The sequence below is a fragment of the Papaver somniferum genome, chromosome 2 (assembly GCF_003573695.1).
Source record: "Papaver somniferum cultivar HN1 chromosome 2, ASM357369v1, whole genome shotgun sequence".
In the NCBI taxonomy this organism is placed as follows: Eukaryota; Viridiplantae; Streptophyta; class Magnoliopsida; order Ranunculales; family Papaveraceae; genus Papaver; species Papaver somniferum.
Window position 1 is genome coordinate 175,136,479 of NC_039359.1, and position 21,995 is coordinate 175,158,473.

Below are 21,995 nucleotides of genomic sequence, written 5' to 3' on the forward strand. Positions count from 1 at the left end.
AGAGACATTTCATGACCAAAAGAAAGCATATATCATCTTATTTATATGCAATCATAAAGCCGAAGCTAAATGCATTCATCAAGGAGTTTAAAGATACAAGATAACCCCTATAATATTCCACAGCCGCACTCCCTACAAAGATTTGACAATTAAGCACAAGTTTAATTAAGAACACTCCCCCATAATATGTCATTCCCGAAAGAACAACAAGAGCGACCTTGATTTCAAAAAGATAAGAAGGATTTCTTTGGACATAACAAATCACATACAAGTATGAATTTGAATCCAAAATACTCAATTAAATTAATCATAAGAGAACCCATGATTAACTTAATCGGAAATGCTCAACACAAGTAAACTTATGGAGACTTAAAAACACTCAATTAGATTAATCACAAGAAAACCCATAATTAATCTAATCGAAATACACAACCAAACGAATCAAAAAAGTAATCAATTTAATTGGTCATGTTCGACATAAAGTATCTCATGGAACAACAACTATGCAAAAACAATGACTCAGTCGATAGAGCTCAACATAAGACACCTTATGTAACAACACAGTATGTACACAAATTGTGGATCGGAGATCGACCTAATACCGTGGAATAATCAAGGACTCATTCTATTTTCCATCACCATTTGCACAATGACATCCAATAGACATAATCCTTGAACACAAAAGATTTTAACCTATCTTCCATCAAAAATTGACATAATAGGCTTAACTTTTTTATTTGTCAAAAGTCAATTCATTCTTTCATCAATACATACATATCAACTCACGAACGACTTTAATTTTGACAAAGTATGGGACAATCAAGTTCATGGACATAAACACACATATCCCATAACAATATTGCAATATATGAAACCATAAAGATTAATACTTCAAAAATCATCTTCCAAACACTTTTAGAAATTAAACCAATAAATCTAAAAACATGAAGGTGAAAACGTTGGACATAGCTATGTGTAATCACAATAATGGATATTCCAAACTCTAGTTATTCTTCTAAGCAAAACAATAAAAATAGAAGATTTACTAGGCAAAAAGACCTTTAAAGAATTCTTTATCGTCCCCGAACTCCTTGTCATCAACCGCCATTGGAACATAAGGTTCATTAAGATAGGAGTTTATATCAATAAACCTTCTTGGATGATGTTGTCAAACCAGGGCCTTCTGAATCTCATGAGTCTTATACACAAAAGCCTTTATTTGTTGAATCTCCTTTCGCATCTCCTTCAACACATCAAGAACATCAGAAAACTTCTGAGAATTTGAAGGAACGGCTCTTATTTTCCTCACATTCCTTATTTTCCTTTTCAATGTTGGAGATAATGGATATTTTTTTTTCCTTCGTGATTGATGGCTTAACAATCATATTAACATCTTTTCCATCAGAAGACATCATGCTTGGAGTATCCATAAACGTATGGGTTTGTGAGAGGAAATCACAATTTTCTCAACAAGTAGTCTTGAGATAAAAAGAGGTTTCAGAGAAGGAGAAATGAATGTAGGGTTTCAAACCTTTTTAACAGGTTCGTACACGACCAACTCTCAACCCTATGAAGAGTAGAATTGTCAATAGTACCCTTTCTTTTGTTTGATAGACAAAAAGAAAGAAAAACTAAGAAAAGAAAAAAAAAACTTTTCCTAAAGCCTAAGAAGTACAAAATCATTGTCTCTTTTGATCAGGCACATGAGACACGATTTCAAAACACAACACAATCAAGTTGTGTTGCGGTGAACAACAATTTGTCCACCATTTTCCTCTTGAGAGGAATCTACAGACCTCTGTCTATCGAAACGACTCGACCTTTTTTTTGCTTAACAAAGAATTATATTAATAACAAAAGGGTTTTACACAACATCACCAAAATAAATACAAAAGAGAAAAAACCCTAAAAAAATCTAATCTTTCACGGAGTAGATGATAGCTGGTTTTTACAAAATTAAAAAAATCTATAATATGCATGCTCAGGATTTTCTAATTCTCCAAGGAAAGATGGTCTTGTAGTATAAAGTATTCTTTCTCCCCTAGCAAGTCTGGTGCCTTTTTTAGCTAAGTTGTCTGCTGAGAAGTTAACTTCTCTGTAGCTATGAGTTAAGATCCATGAATTGAGAGTTGTACAGATTTTCTTCTATCTATTCTCAGCAAACCATGAGACTTTATTCTTCATGAAAGATAGCATTACAACAGTTGAATCAGTCCTGAAAATAACCTCCAAATGGCCTTCACTTATTGCCCATTCACCTGCATTCAGAATTGCTAACACCTCTGCTACATAATTGGTAGATATTCCCAAACCCTCTGAAAAAGCAATCAATAACTCTCTTGTGTGTCTTCTACCAATAAAACCGTACCCTGAGACCCCTGGATTGCCTCTAGAGGCTCCATCACAATACAAAACTATCTGATTCTGGGGAGGAAGTTGAAAAAAGATTTCCTTCACTCTGGTATAGTTAACCTTCCTGCTTTTAAGACCAAAAAACTTCAGCACCTGCAGATCATATGGAGAGCTCCACATTGGAGCTTTAAGTCTAACTTCACACTCCCTTGTTAGATGGATTATCCTTCTCTTCTCTTTCTTCTGGAATCGTTCTTCATGTAAACAGGGACTGTTTCGACATGAGTGAGGAGGAACCTTTTTCCATAAGTGATTATCAACATATACTCCTGATTCTTTTGAGTTGATTTTATCGGATTGGAGTATATTTTGTCTTTCTACTGAGGAATGATCTTTCAGTTTTTTAAGACAAGAAACTTCTTTCAATATTTTTACCACTGTATTTTGAAGAAGTATAAGTTTCCTATCAAGTGACTAAAAGTTGTATTCCTTAAGATCACATTCACGGAATCGGTTCAAAGTTTCCTTTGGACAAGATTTCGTTTGATCATCAGTAGATGTAGAAGATGGTTTCTCATCCTCTTCTGACTTGATGTAGTTAGGCAGACTACCATCATCAAGATCTGTTTCAGATGTGACTAAACAACTTTTGTTATCACAATCTCCAAAAGTTGAACAAGGACTTTTTGTTTCCTCATTATCAGAAGAAATTAAGACAACATCATTAGTCAGAGTCATAAGATGTGAGTGTCTCTTAATCTTGAGTAAGAGATTTACCAAGAGATTCTAATCTGACAGTGAGATCCATATTCTCTTTGGATGGAATATTTAGTTGATTGTCCTTTTGTATGATCTCATGCTTAAGAATATTAGATTATGTCTTTAATATTAACACCCGTATAGACAGAGATCTTATTGGCTTTAGGAGTTTTACCAACTCTTTATCAGTATCTTCTTTTCCATCAGAGATAGACTTAGATGTTTTCAGATCTCCTGGATCATGAGTCAACGAAGTAGTAACATCTTCAACTTTTGAGTATTCATACTCTTGCATAACGTTAACTCAATCAGACATAAATTCAATTCTTATAGGTTGGATCGCACCAAACACAGATTGTTAGATCTTTTCGTGTTTGCCTTCTTAAATACCAATTGATAAGACGAGGGTACCTAAATACATCATGATCTTTTATTTTGATCACAACCTATACAAGACCCACTGTGTATAAACCTCTTGGAGATACAATCACTCAAGGAATATTTCAACACAGTGTCCACTTGAAATAGGGTTAGTCCGGACTGGCCTAACTCGTGAATGAATATCAAAGTCAATGGAGAAATCCAATACACTTTATGTGATTGTTTATGGATATGAAATCGAGACAACACAACAACAAAGTGATCACTTGATAAAAGGTACGGTAATAACCGAAACCGATTGGATCAATATCAAGTGCCATGTTAACGTACAAGTGCGATTTACTTTAGTTATATAAAACAATTATAATGCGGAAATATAAATTAAATGAGACAGCAAGATTTTGTTAACGAGGAAACCGCAAATGTAGAAAAACCCCGGGACTTAGTCCAGAATTGAATAATCTCATAATTAAGCCGTTATACAAAATATAAAAAACTTCGTATATTTGAGACCAAGCAACTAAACCTATAGTTCACCTAGTTTCTTCAGTATCCTTGCACTTCCGACATTCAATAAGTGCACACAATGGAACAATTCCTTTGGATCGTATTCCAAACAGTAAAGGAACAAAAAATCTATTTGGTAATAACTCTCTTGATTCTTTCAGATGAAGATATCTCAAGTCATATGCAAAGGCTCTTCCATTTAACCAATAAGCTCCTTTGCCTGGTCATATCAATCTTTCCAACAACTACCGAAGCAGCAGAGTTTAGATTTACAATCAAACAATATAGAATCAACAAAGAAATTATAAGATGATGCCGATCTTACACAACTAATCAATCGAGTAATCCGGTTCTAGTTGGATCCCAGCCGATCAAGGTTTGTGCACACCAAAGAAATAGAAACCAAATTAGAAATCTTCTTTGTCTTCAAATCTTCTTTAATCTTCAATAAACACCTACATAACACCACTTGAATCTCTTGTGATCAATCACACACAGAACGGAGTCTATTAACAATGGATTATCACAAGACTTCTTTAGATCTACAAACAGTTCTAAAGATCCCGTCGATACTTTGATCTAGTTTGAGTGAATCTTATATCAGAAGAGGAGATTCTCAAGAATAAACAAACTAGGTGAAATCAAAGTTCAACAACCGTTAGTCTATCAAATCAATTGAAAACTAAAATAAACTATAATTATCTAGTTTCCCACCAACGGTACTCGTAGACGCTTCTTGATCCCATGGAAGTCTTTAAACGAGCGGTCGTAAGAGATTTCGCCTAATTAGGGTACTTTCCTCTCTGATTAAACGGCTCCACCAGAAACAACAAAAAGATGAAGTTTTCCTGGCTCTTAGGATAGTTTGCTCGAAATGCAAACTTGGGTATTTATAGACCAAGGATGTTTGGACACCAAGGAATTTCCAAAACCGAATACTCTCAAAATATGCAATAAATCCCCAAATCGGTTTTCATAATTCCTAGAAATGCTTTGTCCAATATTTCTGAAATCTCACTAGAAAATTTGGAATTAGTAACTGCACATTACCAACTTTTATTTTCCAGAGATATGAATTTAATTGTAGGTAAATAAAAGCATATAAAACTAATAACCTTAACTAAAATATTCTTAATTTATTTCGGTCCGGGATCTCCTTGAGTTATTAAGAAATATCTTTGAAAAATAAAAGAGAAGAATTACTGAGCATGTTCAAAGTATGTTGACATATTTTTTTTGTAAATCCTCTTTCATATTTACAATCTTCGAACCGATTATACCACACTTCCAAACAAGTTAGAATTGGTTCATCTGCATTCCAAGAACTATGTGATTGATCAAATATCAATTCACTAATCATGGGTTTACGGTTTTACCAAACACAAGGATTGGTTCTACCTTAATATGGTTACTGGACCGGTTACACCAGTTACCAGGATCGGTTACATCAATTACCAGGATCGGTTACTATATTCTCATAGTATTTGTAATCGGTTATACAAGTCACTAGGATCGGTTACACCAAATACTAGGACCGGTTACACCAATTAAAAGGATCTATTACACAACTCTTTTGTGATTGGTCACACCAATTACTAGGATCGGTCACACCAATTACAAATATCGATCATACCTGTAGATGGGGAAAAAAGGTTTGCTGGTTTTTTAGGGAATGAGGGAATCACCGTGCGATGGAGATTCCTCGAACCGGCCAAACTTCTCAACCTCACACAGATGCACTGCAAAGGGAGTGCTTAGATTCGAGAGATCAATCTGTAAGACTCCGGCCTAAACCAAGTCAATTGCCGTTCCAGAGTCAATTCTGTCGCAAAGAGGGAGATGGGTTGATCTGTAGGAGGGAAGCTGAGAATTGTGTGGGATCAGTGATGATCAAGGATTGTGGATGTGTTGAAGGTTTCTGCGATTTTCAGTGAACTGCTGAAGTTGAGTTCTGTGAATAAGTTTTTATCGAGTTGTTGACGAATGATGATCGATGATGTCTGATGATAATCGGTTGTCCTCGATTTAGACTTATTTATATTGCAAGAATGATGAACACCATGATCCCTGTAAGTGTGATGGTTTATTGAGTGAAAGAGTGGGAAAGTGGGAGATCGTGGTGAAATCAGTTCCAGGTCCGCAGAGACTTAGTTGATCATTCACCCACTACTTTGCTAACTCCTTCAACCGTTGACACGACTTACTCATATTTCTCGTTGTGGATGAATCCACGTGTTGTAGGCCGCAAGACCAAAACCCTAAGTGATATCCCCCATTTGTGACGTGATTGATGTCTCACAAATCGTGGAGTCTGCACGACAGACGTGCATTTAATTATTCACGTTGACTGATTTAGAAAATGAGTCTAGGTTTTGTTGAATTGAGCATAAATGAAGAATTGGTCAGTGGAACATTCGAGTAACTGAGAAAGTATTGCTCGACGAATTACTGAATATTGATGGTTGGATCAATATTCGAGCAATTGAGCAAGTATTGCTCGATTCGACGGAATACTGGTAAATTACTAAATATTGATAGCTGGATCAATATTCGAGCAATTGAGAAAGTATTGCTCAATTTAGCAAATTGTTGATAATTTACTGAATTTTGGTGGACTGAGCAAGTATTGCTCAATTTGGCAAATTATTTATGGATGTCGTGACCCGATAAAATATTAATTAAAATATTGGTAGACTACCAAATATTATATAATTAATCCAGACGATGATTGTTGGATCAACATAAATTCATTAGTGTTTGGATCCTGCTCAGAATGATGTTTCGTGGAGCGTTTGTTCGAAACCCTAATTTTTGATCGATTGCCCATTAATTGACGAATCGCTGAAAATGGGTCATGAGCGAAGGAGGGACCGACCACATGGGACTATGGACGTCCATGTGATGCCTAATTTCTCAAGTGAGCGTACACCAGGGTCTTGAGTTGACCGGTTGGTGAAGGAATGACGATTAAATGTCAGTTTCATCATTTATTGAAATAGTGCTCGATTGAGCATTAGGTGATAAAACCTAATTATAGAAAAGTGGGGGACCGACCAAGATGGATGGCATGAGACCGTCCCTTGGTGGTTGTGGGACCACTGATGGGTATTTTCACAAATTTTGAGTTGGTTGTGAAGAGTTTGGACCCAATATGAGCAATTGCGCAAATTAGGTCAAAAGTGTGAAAACGTGTGGGACCGGCTTATTGCAAGCCTTAGAGCCGCCCTTGGTCGGTCAAGGGAGCATGCTCTTGTCTCCATAATGCTCATGTATCAGTCATGAGAGTTTCAACATTTTCTGATGTGCGTTTGAGCAATATTTCGGATTTTCAGAAGAGTTCGATCTTTGACTGAAATCCTCGATTTTTCTCGAATGAGCAAGTATGCTTGTTTGATCAATATTTTGTGAATATTAAAATAATAATATTTTAATTTATTTTTCGTGAGTAGCCCATTCGATCATGCGTCCATGTTGACTTTTGGCTTTTTCATGATTTGCGCAATATTTGAGAAAATATGGAGAAACCACGATTTTTGGAAAGTTTCACAAGATGAGAAAAATAACAATTTAAGAAAGCTTAGGGATTGCAAGGTGTGGGGACCGGCCACAGCTAGGGCATGGCAGGCCGGCCAAGTTGCCCAGTCCCGCAACACCTTTCCCTATTTTTTATTATTATTTTTTGTGAAACTACACAAAATTGGGGAAACCACAAAATATGGAGAAACCATGAGTTTTGTTCAAACAAGGAAAGTTGCTGAGATGGAGGAGTCTTCATGAGTTTATGAAAACAACAAAAATAAGGAAAAATAATGGAGGAAGCATGGGACCGGCGACGGCTAGGGCACGGCCGGCCGGCCAGTGGGACCGGCCCATGGGAGCTTCTTCATTATTTTAATATTGTTATTTTCTCTCTCTTGTTTTGTGTGGATTCCTCATTTGTCCATATTTTTGGATGTGTGTTCGCGCATTTGGGTGCTCGTTCGTGCATCATTGTCGAGTACACTTGCACTATTTTATGGGGCTTACTCAGTGGTAGTCCAGATGCCCGATTGTTGAGTATTTATCACTAATTTATGAAATTCAGTGGAGAATGATTCATGAAATTGAGTAATAAAAGTGAGTAGTTTTTTATTATCAATCCATAGGATCAGCCGTGGATTCGACCATGAATTCGGAATAATAAAATAGGTATTACCATTCCATGGGATCGTGGATTCGACCATGAAATTGGAGTAATAAAATAAGTGGTGATATTACCATTTCATGAGACCAGCCGTGGGTTCTACCATGAAATCGGAGTAATGTCTATTACCATTTCATGAGATCAGTCGTGGATTCGATCATGAAATCGGAGTAATACATTTATCTATTACCATTTCGATCATGAAATAGGAGTAATGAGATAAGATAGATTATCTTCTACGAATTCATTGGTGAATGTCACGGTAGAATTTAATCTCTTGTGTATAGTCAGTGAATCGGTGATTGTTGCCGATGTCCTGAAGACGTTATTTCTCTCAATCTTACAGATAACCGCCTGGGTCTATACACGTCTCTCTACATAGTCAGGGAACAGTGAGTGTCACAGATGTCCTGAAAGAGTTATTGCTCCCAATCTTACGGAGAACCGCCCAATCGTTCTTCTATGTATAGGGGAGTCTCTCTCATGTAGTCAGGGAACAGTGAGTGTCACCGACGTCCTGAAGGCGTTATTGCTCTCAATCTTACGGAGAACCGCCCAATTATGTTATTCTACATGGAGGGCACAATAAAAGGCGAGGTATCGAACGCTCAGCTAGTGGAGGCCTTCCGAAATGCATAATCATCATGGCTTCGTAAAATATGAATCGTCACATGCCTGAAAGACATGTCAGAAACATGTATCATGATTTTACGGTTTTAACCTTTGTTGAAAATCCATCATCTACAATACCATCTTAGGTGATTACTTAGGATCGGTTACACTAATAAAAGTCATACCAATACATAAGTCAGGCACTGTGATTAGTTTACCAAGATAGATAATAAATTATGATCGGTTATACTAACTCACACATATTGGTAATCCAAAGATATGCAATGAATAACAATACTAATAAGCCTAGCGATTTCCATTTCAATTCATAAAAAAAGTTCATGAATGCACTTCCTTTAAACAAATGTAAACATTGTTTCCTAGGATGAAATCTTCACCTTTACCCATACACATAATCACAATAGCATTCATACGATTATGTCGATGTATAATATACGAAGTTCAAAAGATAAGCATTATACTTCGTATCCTAATTCCTTAACACTATGATCATATGATCATGTCTTACTACTAGAGTATAATCATTCACAGCTTCGCAGTTATGTTTTCAATATAGCACGACTTTAAAGATACGTTAGGAATGAAACAGTTCAAGTCAAAATATTACTAACCTCAAGAAGAAGGATGATATCGTCTTTGTAGCTTGTTACTTCCTCACATTCTTCAATTCTTCGAGTAATACTTGTATGTCTCATAATCCTAGTCTTTCTATCCTAACCTATACGAAGTTGTCTCTATTACATAATCAAGCAACTCTTTAAATGAGTTTTGATTCACTAAAATATGACAAACCAAACTTGACATACCAACGCTTGGTGGGTGCAATCGAGCTATGATCTAACACCTAGTCTACATCAAATGACTATCTCACACAAATCATGTAAGATGTTTCAAGGAAATTTTCACATGATCGACTTTTTACTCATTGTTTAATTTCCAACAAATAAATCGTTTCAACTAAACTCGTCAAAAATAATGATGAACGTAGTTAAAGAAAAAATCTTTCCAACACATATTTCGAGAAAGATATAAGCGAGTTAAACTCAGCTTGAAATATCAAATGTGTATAATTTAAAGTCTATATAGTTATACGACTTAGTCTCAATAGGATATAAAATAGAATAGAGTTCTGAGTGATAGATAAGTTTTAGTCTCCACGTACCTTTTGTTGATGAAGTTTCTCCAATCTCTCCTCAGTAGATTCTTCGTCTTCAATCAACACCGTGAAGTCTAAATCTCAACTACACATTCTATCCTAATCCGAGACATAGCTATAAGTAGCCTAGAAATCAAGACTTATAGTTTTGATCACCTAAACTTGAAAAACAAGCATGAGATAGAAACGCTTGTGAGTTCGACCGAGCATTGCTCTAACAATCTCCCCGTTTTCAATTTCAGTGACAAAACTATCAATACATATGGATTACCAAATAAACAAACTTTGTAGCTTCTCATCCAACATGCTTGATTTCCTTGATTCTTCAACATTCCTTGAATTTTTCGTCACTCAAGTACTCCAGTGATTCTGAACGTGTTCAACTCAGTATCATTGTTGTTGAAGATCCGTAGCCATAACAATAAGAAAATAGACTGTTAGAGCATTATTCGGTTGAACCCACCAAGCGTTGGTATGTCAAGTTTGGTAGTCATACTTTAGTGAATCAAAACTCATATAAGTGTAGCTTGATTATGTACTAGAGACAACTTCGTATAGGTTAGACTAGAAAGTCTAGGATTATGAGACATACAAGTATTACTCGAAGACCTGAAGAATATAAAGAAGTAACAAGCTACAACGACGACATCATCCTTCCTCTTGAGGTTAGTAATATTGACTTGAACTGTTTCATTCTTATCATATCTTTCAAGTCGTGCTATATTGAAAACATAACTGCGACAATGTGAATGATTATACTCTAATAGTGAGACATGAACACGTGATCATAGTGTTAAGGAATTAGAATAACAAAGTATAACTCTTATCTTTTGAACTTCGTATATATGACATCGACGTAATCGTATAAATGCTATTGTGATTATGTGTATGGGTAAAGGTGAAGATTTCGTCCTAGGAAGCAATGTTTACATTATTTTCAAGGAAGTACATTCATGAAATTTTTTATGAATCGAAAGGTAAATCGCTAGGCTTATTGGTAATGTTATTCATTGCATATCTTTGGATTACAAATATGTGTGAGTTAGTAGAACCGATCATAACTTATTATGTATCTTGGTATAACTAATCATAGTGCCTAACTTATGATTTGGTGTGACTGGTTTTTATTAATTAGTGTAACCGATCCTAAGTAATCACCTGAGATGGTATGATTGATATTTGTAATTATCCTCGTAATTGGTGTGACCGATCACAAAAAAATTGTGTAATAGAGCATCGCAATTGGTGTAACCAATCCTAGTAATTGGTGTAACCGATCCTGGTAATTGGTGTAACCGATCCTGGTGACTTGTGTAACCGATCATAAGCAATACCATGTGTATATGGTAACCGGTCCTGGTAATTGACGTAACCGATTCCTGGTAACTGATGTAACCAGTCCTGGTGACTTGTGTGTTCGATCACAAGTAATCCATATTAATGTAGAATCTATCGCTGTGATTGGTAGAACCGATTGAACCCATGATTGTGATTTGATAATTGATCAATCACATAGTTGTCTTGGAATACAGATGAAACAATTCTAAACTTGTTTGGAAGTGTGGTATAATAGATTCCAAGATTTTAAATATGAAAGAGGATTTACAAAGAAAAGATGTCTACATACTTTGAACACGAACAATAACTTTTATCTTTTATTGTTCAAAGTTATTCCTTAATTACTCAAGGAGATCCCGGTCCGAAATAAATTAAGAATTTTTTAATTGAGGTTGTTAGTTTTATATGCTTTAATTACCAGAAATTAAATGCATATCTCTAGAGAATAAAAATTAGTAATGTGCATTTACTGATTGGAGATTTTCTATTGAGAGATTTAGGAAAATATTAGACAAAGGAATTATGAAAACCGATTTGGGAATTTATTGCATATCTTGAGATGGTGTTCAGACATCCTTGGTCTATAAATACCTAAGTTTGCATTTCTAGCAAACTATCCTAAGAGCCAGGCAAACTTTATCTTTTTGTTGTTTCTGGTGGATCCGTCTATCATGAGAGAAAAGTACCCTAATTAAGAGAAATCTCTTACGACCGCTCGTTTAAAGACTTTTGTGGAATCAAGAAGTCTACGAGTACCGTTGGAAGAAAACTAGATAATTGCAGTTTATTAATTTTCGATTGATTTGATTAACTAACGGTTGTTGAAATTTGATTGCACCTAGTTTGTTTATTCTTGAGAATATTCTCTTCTGATATAAGATTCACTCAAACTAGATCGAAGTGTCGACGGGATCCTTAGAACTGTTTGTATATCTAACGACATCTTGTGATAATCCATTGTTAACAGATTTTGTTCTGTGCGCAATTGATCACAAGAGATTCAAGTGGTGTTGTGCAGGTTTAATTGAGATTAAAGAAGATTTGAAGATGAAGAAGATTTCTGATTGGTTTCTCATATCTTTGTGTAGCACAAACCTTGATCGGCTGGGATCCAACTAATCAATCATATTTATTCGATTGATTAGTTTCTTGAGATCGGCATCGCTTTATAGTTCCTTGTTGGGTTCTATTTTGATTGATTACAAATCTAAACTCTGCTACTTCGGTAGTTGTTGGATAGATTGATCTAACCAGGAAAAGGAGTTTATTAGTTTAAACAGAAGAGCCTTTGCATATGACTTGAGATATTTTCATATGAAACAATCAAGAGAGTTGTTACCAAACAGATTTGTTGTTCCTTTACTGTTTGGAATACGATCAAAATAAATTGTTCCAGTGCGTGCACTTATTGAATGTCGGAAGCGCATGGATATGGAAGAAACTAAGTGAACTAGGTTTAGTTACTTGGTCTCAACTATACGAAGTTTTGGTTTAGATTTTGTATAACGGCTTAATTCTGAGAGCATTCATCTGTGGACTTGGTCCCGTGGTTTTTCTGCATTTGCGGTTTCCTCGTTAACAAAATATTTCTATGTCTTTTACTTTTCTATTTCGCAATTATAATTTTTATTATAATTAAAAGTAAAATACACAAACGTTAACTTTGTATGACTTGATAGTGATCCTATTGATAAGCATGTATATGCTATATTTTATACCCATATTTATATTAGCTATGATACAATATTTTAGTTACTAATAATATTTTAGTGATTTTGTATAAAGTATAAGTGAATTCTATCATCCAGCGAATAAATAACAAAATGTGAGACTTAATGGTGTTTGCGACGAAAATTGCAAAATGTGGTTGGCCTGATATTTCCATAAATCAGCAACCACAATGATGAAATGTGGTTGGACTGCTATTTCCGCAGCAATCACAATGATGAAACGTGGTTGTCCTGGTATTTCCATGTATCAGCAACCACAATGATGAAATGGGGTTGGCCTGGTATTTCCATTATCAACAACCACAATGATCAAATATGTTGGCCTAGTATTTCTATATATCAGCAGCACATATTATGTTGGCCTGGTATTTCTATATATCAGCAAACACTTATTATGCTGGCCTGGTATTCTATATATCAGCAGCACTTATTATTTCAGCCTGGTATCTCCATATATATCAGCGGCATAGAATTATTTCACAGCCGAGGAAACAATGGGCAGACAAGTTTTAATTTTCTCTTCAATTAATGCATGGTGAAGCGAGTCGACGTCAGCACACTAATGCCACCTAAGATTGGTCAAGAGTGACTTTATTATTGTTAGCATAAGAATGGAAGAATATCACCTCCATGACCACGTGCAAATGAAATGCAAATGAAGAAAAAGGAAAGATTAACATATCTTGTCCTTACATAAGTTCTCTTGCTATATATATATATATATATATATATATATATATATATATATATATATATATATATATATATATAAAGAATCGGAAGGAATGTTTGAGACCAAATGACGTCATTTGTGCAAATACAGTTAAGGTGGGCCCAGCACATGCAAAAAAATACCATGTTTTTTAAATGAAATTAATTCATTTCCTTGGTAGTTTCATATACTATGGAAAGTGGAGATTCGCTGATACTTTACAATGTTTCGTCATATTATGACACACGACACATTATTATTGGGAGGATTGTATTTCATGACATGTGGCAGACTTCTATTGGGAGGTGATGTGGCGATGACGTGAATTCATCTGTGGTCTATATTTATGTGTTGTTTCAAAATGAAAAGGAGAGGTGCGGCTACAGAGCCGCATCTTAGTGAAACTAGGGTTTGAAGTTTGAAGTTTTCATTTGTCATTTTTAATTATCTTGTGTTCTTTATACTTATACTTATTTATGGTTCTTGAGAAAGCCATGTCTTGCTAATTATTTTGTAACTAGGCTTTTATGATTGAAAGTACATGGGTATTAGGTCATTTTTGATTGAATTGAAGTATGAAGCAATAGACCTTTATGATTTGAATAAATTAATTCTTGAATATTGCTTATTGATAGATTGAAAAACGAGTTGTTGCATTGCCGGTTTAAGAACCTTTATGTGTAGTCGATAGCTTTACAAATATGCTTGTCTCATTATTTGATAGTCCATGCTTTGGTTAAATTCTTTGATGGGTTATGCTTAGAATAGCCGAGTAATATTTGTGAACTAGTAATTAGCTTCGTATAATTTTCTCGCTAATATAATTTGATAGTGCATGCTTAGACTTATTCTTTTGATGCGCAAAATAAATAAAATCAAAATCAAAATGAGAGAAAGTACTTACAGTAACAGGTCTATCAGGTAACTGCATGCAAAAGGAACAGTTAAGTTTATCATCCAGAATCTTCATCATATCATTCCTACCACCACTTTTCTTCTTCATCTCATCATCATCAAGATCTGAAGATTTCAATGATCCAGACAACAGTTGTTGTCGTTTCTTAGCTTTCTCGTGATCCGTAAGTGTAGTATCACCTTCAATCTTACGAATCAAACTCACCAGTTCATTAGAAGAACTCGATGCATCAACAACAGGAACCGAATCATCAGAAATCATCGAACAATCTGGACAATCCCCGGCATGCCTTAGCGCAGTGACGTGGATGGCATGGTCTACCATTGGCACAGTGGTGCGGCTGGCATGCCTTGGCGGGTAGCATGAGAATTAGGGTTTGGCATAGATGATGTTAGTCAATGTTAAGTATACTAGCGATATTTGCGATCTATAATTATAATAGGTGATGTCAATAGAACAGAGGATAAACATATATTCCAGATTATGTTTCATTTCAGTAATTAATTGGAAGTAGTAGTGAATATCATATAAACCTGGTTACCGAATCTCGCATTCTTGGTTACGTCTTTGTTATTTATTGTTTCATTTTGTCTGAATTTCCGAAACTCTCAAAAACATCATATTGCGATTACTTAGTTTTGGTATTAGTTGGTAGAGTATTTCACACTCCCTGTGGGAACGAACCGCATTTGCTATCTATATTACACTTGACCTGTGCGCTTTCGGATAAAACTAGGTTTCACTTAATCATTATTTTTGGTTATATAAAATCTACATCAAGTTTTTGGCGCCGCTGCCGAGGAGTGGTTGCAAAATACTCTCTAGTTGATATCATCGTATATAATTTATTTTTATTTTAGTTTTAGTTTTTGTACATAATTTATTTTTCTTTTTTCTTTTAGATTTTATTTAGTTTCTTTTTACGCAGTTTGTTTGATTATTTTTTTTTAGGTACCTTAGTGATTAAAGTGCTGCAATTGAAACCAGTAGTGGGCGAAAAGCAAGTATGTACTCGGAAAGCTTTTGCAAGAGCCACTTGGAAGATCCATTAGAGGTTTGCTTAGCTCATTTTGGGTTTGGTTTTGATGATGTTAGTGTTATTTGTGAAGTCAATGCCTTGTTAGACTCCGCACCGTTGCTAGACACTAATAAATGGAACCCCAAATTAGAACCTGTAGTTTTGTCCGAGTCTCGACTAGTTCCATCAGTCGAGAAAGATCCGACCTTGACCCTTAAGCCATTAATTTCTGAATTTTTTCGTCTTGATGATATTAATAATAAAACCGTTTTAGATGATAATGGGTCTATGATTCGTGATATTATTGCTCCATTGAGCTCTTGTTCCGCGGAAATTATTTCAGATGATTTAGAACCTGATTTAGAGCGTGTTCCGCCAATAAAAACTGTCAAACAATATGAATTTTTTGCGTATGGGAATGATTTGCTTATCCCATCTATGCATTATTTGAATATCACTTACAATTTTCGATTGAGAATTAATTTACATACTGTTTTGGAGGTTTATAGTGTTCACAGGGACATATCTTCAGCTGACCAGATTAGTTGGGATGATCCTCAACTTTTTAGACTCTATATATATGATTGGATGTCTACTTTGGGGTACCAACCTCACCTTGTTTGAGACTACATGTTATTGGAAAGTAAGGAAACAAATACATTTCGCTTCATGGGAGTCAACCCATCAGATTTGTTCCCTCTACTCTATCTCTTATTTTTATTGTTTATTTTTGTATTTCCCACCTTAATTTCTACGTTGGATGACTCAATTACATTAAGGACAATGTAATCTTTAAGTGCGGGGGAGTGGGTAATTATCAATATTTTTTGCAGGTTTTCACTTTTCTTAGAATAAAAAATAAAAATAAAATAAAAATCAATTGCATAATATCTCTGTTTTGCTCGAGGACTAGAAAAATATAAGTGAGGGGGTGTTGATAAGCATGTATATGCTACATTTTATACCCATATTTATATTAGCTATGATACAATATTTTAGTTACTAATAATATTTTAGTGCTTTTGTAGAAAGTACAAGTGAATTCGATCATCCAGCGAATAAACAACAAAATGTGAGACTTAATGGTGTTTGCGACGAAAATTGCAAAATGTGGTTGGCCTGGTATTTCCATATATCAGCAACCACAATGATGAAATGTGGTTGGCCTGGTATTTCCATATATCAGCAATCACAATGATGAAACGTGGTTGGCCTGGTATTTCCATGTATCAGCAACCATAATGATGAAATGGGGTTGGCCTGGTATTTCCTTGTATCAACAACCACAATGATCAAATATGTTGGCCTGGTATTTCTATATATCAACAACACATATTATGTTGGCCTGGTATTTCTATATATCAGCAAACACTTATTATGCTGGCCTGGTATTCTATATATCAGCAGCACTTATTATGTTGGCCTGGTACCTCCATATATATCAGCAGCATAGAATTATTTCACAGCCGAGGTCACAATGAGCAGACAAGTTTTAATTTGCTCTTCAATTAATGCATGGTGAAGCGAGTCGACGTCAGCACACTAATGCCACCTAAGATTGGTCAAGAGTGACTTTATTATTGTTAGCATAAGAATGGAAGAATATCACCTCCATGACCACGTGCAAATGAAGTGCAAATGAAGAAAAAGGAAAGATTAACATATCTTGTCCTTACATAAATTTTCTCGCTATATATATATATATATATATATATATATATATATATATATATATATATATATATAAAGAATCGGAAGGAATGTTTGAGACCAAATGACGTCATTTGTGCAAATACAGTTAAGGTGGGACCAGCACATGCAAGAAAATACCATGTTTTTTAAATGAAATTAATTCATTTCCTTGGTGGTTTCATATACTATGTAAAGTGGAGATTCGCTGATACTTTACAATGTTTCGTCATATTATAACACGCGACACATTATTATTGGGCGGATTGTATTTCATGACATGTGGCATACTTCTATTGGGAGGTGATGTGGCGATGACGTGAATTCATTTGTGGGCTATATTTATATGTTGTTTCAAAATGAAAAGGAGAGGTGCGGCTAGAGAGCCGCAGCTTAGAGAAACTAGGGTTTGAATTTTTCGTTTTCATTTGTCATTTTTAATTAGCTTGTGTTCTTTATACTTATACTTATTTATGGTTTTTGAGAAAACCATGTCTTGCTAATTATTTTGTAACTAGGGTTTTTATGATTGAAACTACATGGGTATTATGCCATTTTTGATTGAATTGAAGTATGAAGCAATAGACCGTTATGATCTTAATAAATTAATTCTTGAATATTGCTTATTCATAGATTGAAAAACGAGTTGTTGCATTGCCGGTTTAAGAACCTTTATGCGTAATCGATAGCTTTACAAATATGCTTGTCTCATTATTTGATAGTCCATGCTTTGGTTAAATTCTTTGATGGGTTATGCTTAGAATAGCCGAGTAATATTTGTGAACTAGTAATTAGCTTCGCATAATTTTCTCGCTAATACAATTTGATAGTGCATGCTTAGGCTTATTCTTTTGATGCGCTTTGCTTTTAGTATACTAGCGATATTTGCGATATATGCTTATAATAAGTGATGTTAATAGAACAGAGGATAAACATATATTCAAAATTATGTTTCATTTCAGTAATTAATTGGAAGTAGTAGTGAATATCATATAACCCTGGTTACCGACTCTCGCATTCTTGGTTACGTCTTTGTTATTTATTATTTCATTTTTTCTGAATTTCTGAAACTCTCAAAAACATCATATTGCGATTACTTAGTTTTGGTATTAGTTGGTAGAGTATTTCACACTCCCTGTGGGAATGAACCACATTTTCTATCTATATTACACTTGACCTGTGCGCTTGCGGATAAAACTAGGTTTCATTTTAATCATTATTTTTGGTTATATAAAATCTACATCACCTATAGAGTTTGGTTAAGTCCGAACCTACTATCGAGTAATCACACTTTGATTGTTGTATTGTCTCGATTTTGTATCCGTAGACAATCACACAAAGTGTGAATACCGATCGTCGTATTGTCTCGACTTTGTCCATAGACAATCACTTTCGGTAAGAGGACTTATAGGTGGATAATTTAAAGATTGTGGTTTATTTTGGTACCCTCGTCCTATCAATTGGTACCAGAGCAGGAAAACACGAAAAGATCTAACAATTTGTGTTTAGTGAGATCCATTCTATAAATCATGGGTCAAGGAAAAACTGAGCGACTGCGAAGAAAGTCTAAAGACTCAGTTAACATATCACAAGATATGTGATCAAAAGGAGACAGTTCTTCAAACTCTTGTTACTCAATTGAAGATACCTCTAACGAGATATTTTTGAGTTCCATACTTGAGATTTCTGATGAAAGATCAAGTGTAAAAACATCTGAACTGAAAGAATTAAGCAAACAATTCCTTATTTGCTCTAGTGGACTTCTTTCATCACTTGAAAGAGAAAGATATTTAACTTTAAAGTTTGAAAATCTCGATGAAGAACATAACTTGCTAAAAGAAAAATTCTCACAACAAGTTTTAAGCCTCGAAGAAAAAATGAGCACTGAGCGTCTTCATGCAGAAACCTGTGAGAAGAATTTGGATAAATCCCTAAAAAGGGTGTGCATTTTAGAAGAAGAACTTAATGATTCTAAAGCAGAATTAAACTCTCAACAGTTGTGCTTCAAAGAAAAATAAAATACCTTTCTTTCCCACATAAGGTATTTGGAGGAAACTCTTAATTCTGCTCTTGATAAAAATGAATCATTAAAAGAAAAATCTCTATGCTGAGAAAACTTAATGAAAGCTCGAATAATCTATCCTCATTATTGGAAACAAGGAGAATTCATGGGGATATCTGTGGTTTGGGTTATGAAGTTTATAATACCTTAGTTCTTAACAAAGAGATAAAGTTTGTCAAATCTCAAACAGAGGCCTCATTAGTAAAAATTACTCAGTGTAGCTGTGAAGAAACTAAGAGGGACAAACCAACAATTGATGATCAGTCAAACCAGGTAATAAAGGAGAAGGATGATGGAAAAGAGAAGAGATCAAAACTAAGAAGAGTACAGAAAAGGGAAGGATCATCGGAAAACTATCCATACAAAGGTAACAAAAAAAATTATAACTCTTGTAATATTAAACATTGTTATTTTTGTGGTAGTAAAGATCATCTTTAGAGAAAATGCAAGATTCGTAGAATGCAAAATGCTCTTCGATTTGTGTCAAAAGAACTAGGAAAAGTTTCTTTTTATACAAAGAACTGTGTTCCCTGTCTCACAACAAACAGATAAAAGAACTACTATGCTAATTCGTGGTCTTCCTTAAATGCTTTAAAGTTATTTAAAAAGGGACATAAAAGAAATAACTTTAAGGGAATAAGATCTTCCTTCCATTCCTTAAAAGGAACAATCTCGGAAACGATTTCTGAATATAATGATGCTCCATATCTCAAATGGGAGAGGAAAAAAAATCAAAAATAATGTACTGTTATAAGAACAAATCTCTTCTCTCCTAAACACTATCTTGTGTTTTAGAGATTTGTTTGAACAAATTAGGTAATTCTATTTGTTTCCTCTTAATAAATATTTTTGAAAAATCTACAATAAATTCGAATAAAAGGTTTCTTTTTATAAGAAGTCAAATATCTTATAAGAATCCAACTTTTATTCGGACCTTTCATGTTTTTCTTAGTAGAATCATGAAAGACCTAAAGATTGATATATCAAATCTGATATACTCTTGTAGATTCCAAGATCTTTTAACTCTTGGAAAATACTGTATTCAGGAAGTGGAAAATTTTTTGGATACCTCTAATAAGGGAAGATTTGAACTCTGCTCTGATTTGTGCTCATATCAGATTATGCCCTCTATTATGAAAGTTAGGGCTACTAATCTCTGTGAAGGAGTTCCTGAACTAATTGTAAGAAAGGAACTCTTGAAAGAGTTATCCTCAACTGCTCACAAGGAAATTATCTTTCATGTTTTATGTTGGGCATCTTTTATAGAGATTTTCATGATCTTCAAATGATTAGATTTCACTCTACCAATCTGGTATTTGAAGAAAATCTTGATGAAATCATGGAGACTGTGGATAACAAAGACGAATAAGTTTAGATTCTTGCTCAAGAAAGAAAAATAGACATCAGTTTTTGATTTATTTCAATTATTGTATAAGGTCTATTTCTGAATAAAATTATCAATTATTTATGAATAAAATTATTATTTTATAATTTTTCATGTGATAGTTTTCGATTACATAGCATGTGCTTGAATGTATATATTATTGCTATATGTTTATGTGATGTCTGATTTCGGTTTTCATAACCTTAATAATCGATCTCATATGATGTGAACCCTTATGGTTTGTGTGACTTTTTGATATAGCGGGATTAAGTTCTTGCCCATGTTGGTAGGCTTTATCAAAGGATCATAAGGTGTTCCGCTTGAGACTCATATGTAAAAAGTCACAATGTGTTGAATCAATTTGTGTTTACATGAGTTGTGTTTAGCATAAACATATGTGTTTCGGGTTTTCAACTTTTTCTATTGGCACGCATTAGTTAAAACCGATTCAACCTTTCTCTGGTAAAGGTTGCTCTTGTTGTTTTTCTTTTTTTCTTGCGAGAGGATGACAACATACTGTGGGAGAGTTCTAACTTGAACTTGCGCTTAATGATATATCTTTCCGGGACGAAGAGGATGCGGAATCTGAGGTAACGAATTTGTTAGTTAATCGTTTTCCTGTTTAGAAAAAGCCTGCTTATATTGCATATATTTTGCTTTTTCTTAATAAAATTTTCGGTACAATTGATATATATTTCATTATGTGTGTATGGATGTGTGTCTGTGTGATTTAATTGTTTCCGGTTAAGAAAAACTGTGTCAATTTATTTGGCTTGTTATTTGATATCTTTTTGGTAACAAGTGTTTTTGCTTAACGAAATTTCGATTCAATTGCGTTACTATAATGTCTATGTTTGTTTCAATTGCTTCCGGTTAAGAGAAATAATTGTGCAAGTCAATTTATTTGGTTTGTATGTATTTTTTATGGCTTAACGAAATACGAGATCATTTGTTTACTCCAATTCGATTTCATATAAGAGATACTAAATTAATTCTAATCTCAGTTAGACTTATCAAATTGACGGATTCAGTTATTTAAGTCTAATCGAATGCCTTGATAAGAAATATTAGTTAACTAACCTAGTACTTGTCTTGTCTAAAGTGAAAGGTCTAAGTTATTGTCTGAATAGTTAGAACTTGATGAGAAAAATAAAATTAATTCTGATCTTCATTTT

General features: G+C 34.4%; 1 protein-coding gene across 1 annotated transcript; it reads right to left on the minus strand.

Annotated features, from left to right (window-relative positions):
• Positions 1 to 2,145: 2,145 nt before the first annotated feature.
• On the minus strand, positions 2,146 to 14,991 carry LOC113352438. Its single transcript, XM_026596255.1, has 2 exons — positions 14,656 to 14,991; positions 2,146 to 2,505 (listed from the first exon to the last, which is right to left on the minus strand). The coding sequence occupies exons 1-2, from the start codon at positions 14,989 to 14,991 to the stop codon at positions 2,146 to 2,148; spliced, it is 696 nt and encodes a 231-aa protein (XP_026452040.1).
• Between the last annotated feature and the right edge of the window lie 7,004 nt (positions 14,992 to 21,995).

Bases quoted from the DNA above. Each gene is read 5' to 3' on its own strand.
- LOC113352438 (XM_026596255.1), bottom strand. From the start codon at position 14,991: ATGGTAGACCATGCCATCCACGTCACTGCGCTAAGGCATGCCGGGGAT. The intron at 2,506-14,655 runs GTAAGTACTTTC...TATGATCTGCAG, and splicing joins TACCTGATAGACCTGTTACT to GTGCTGAAGTTTTTTGGTCT.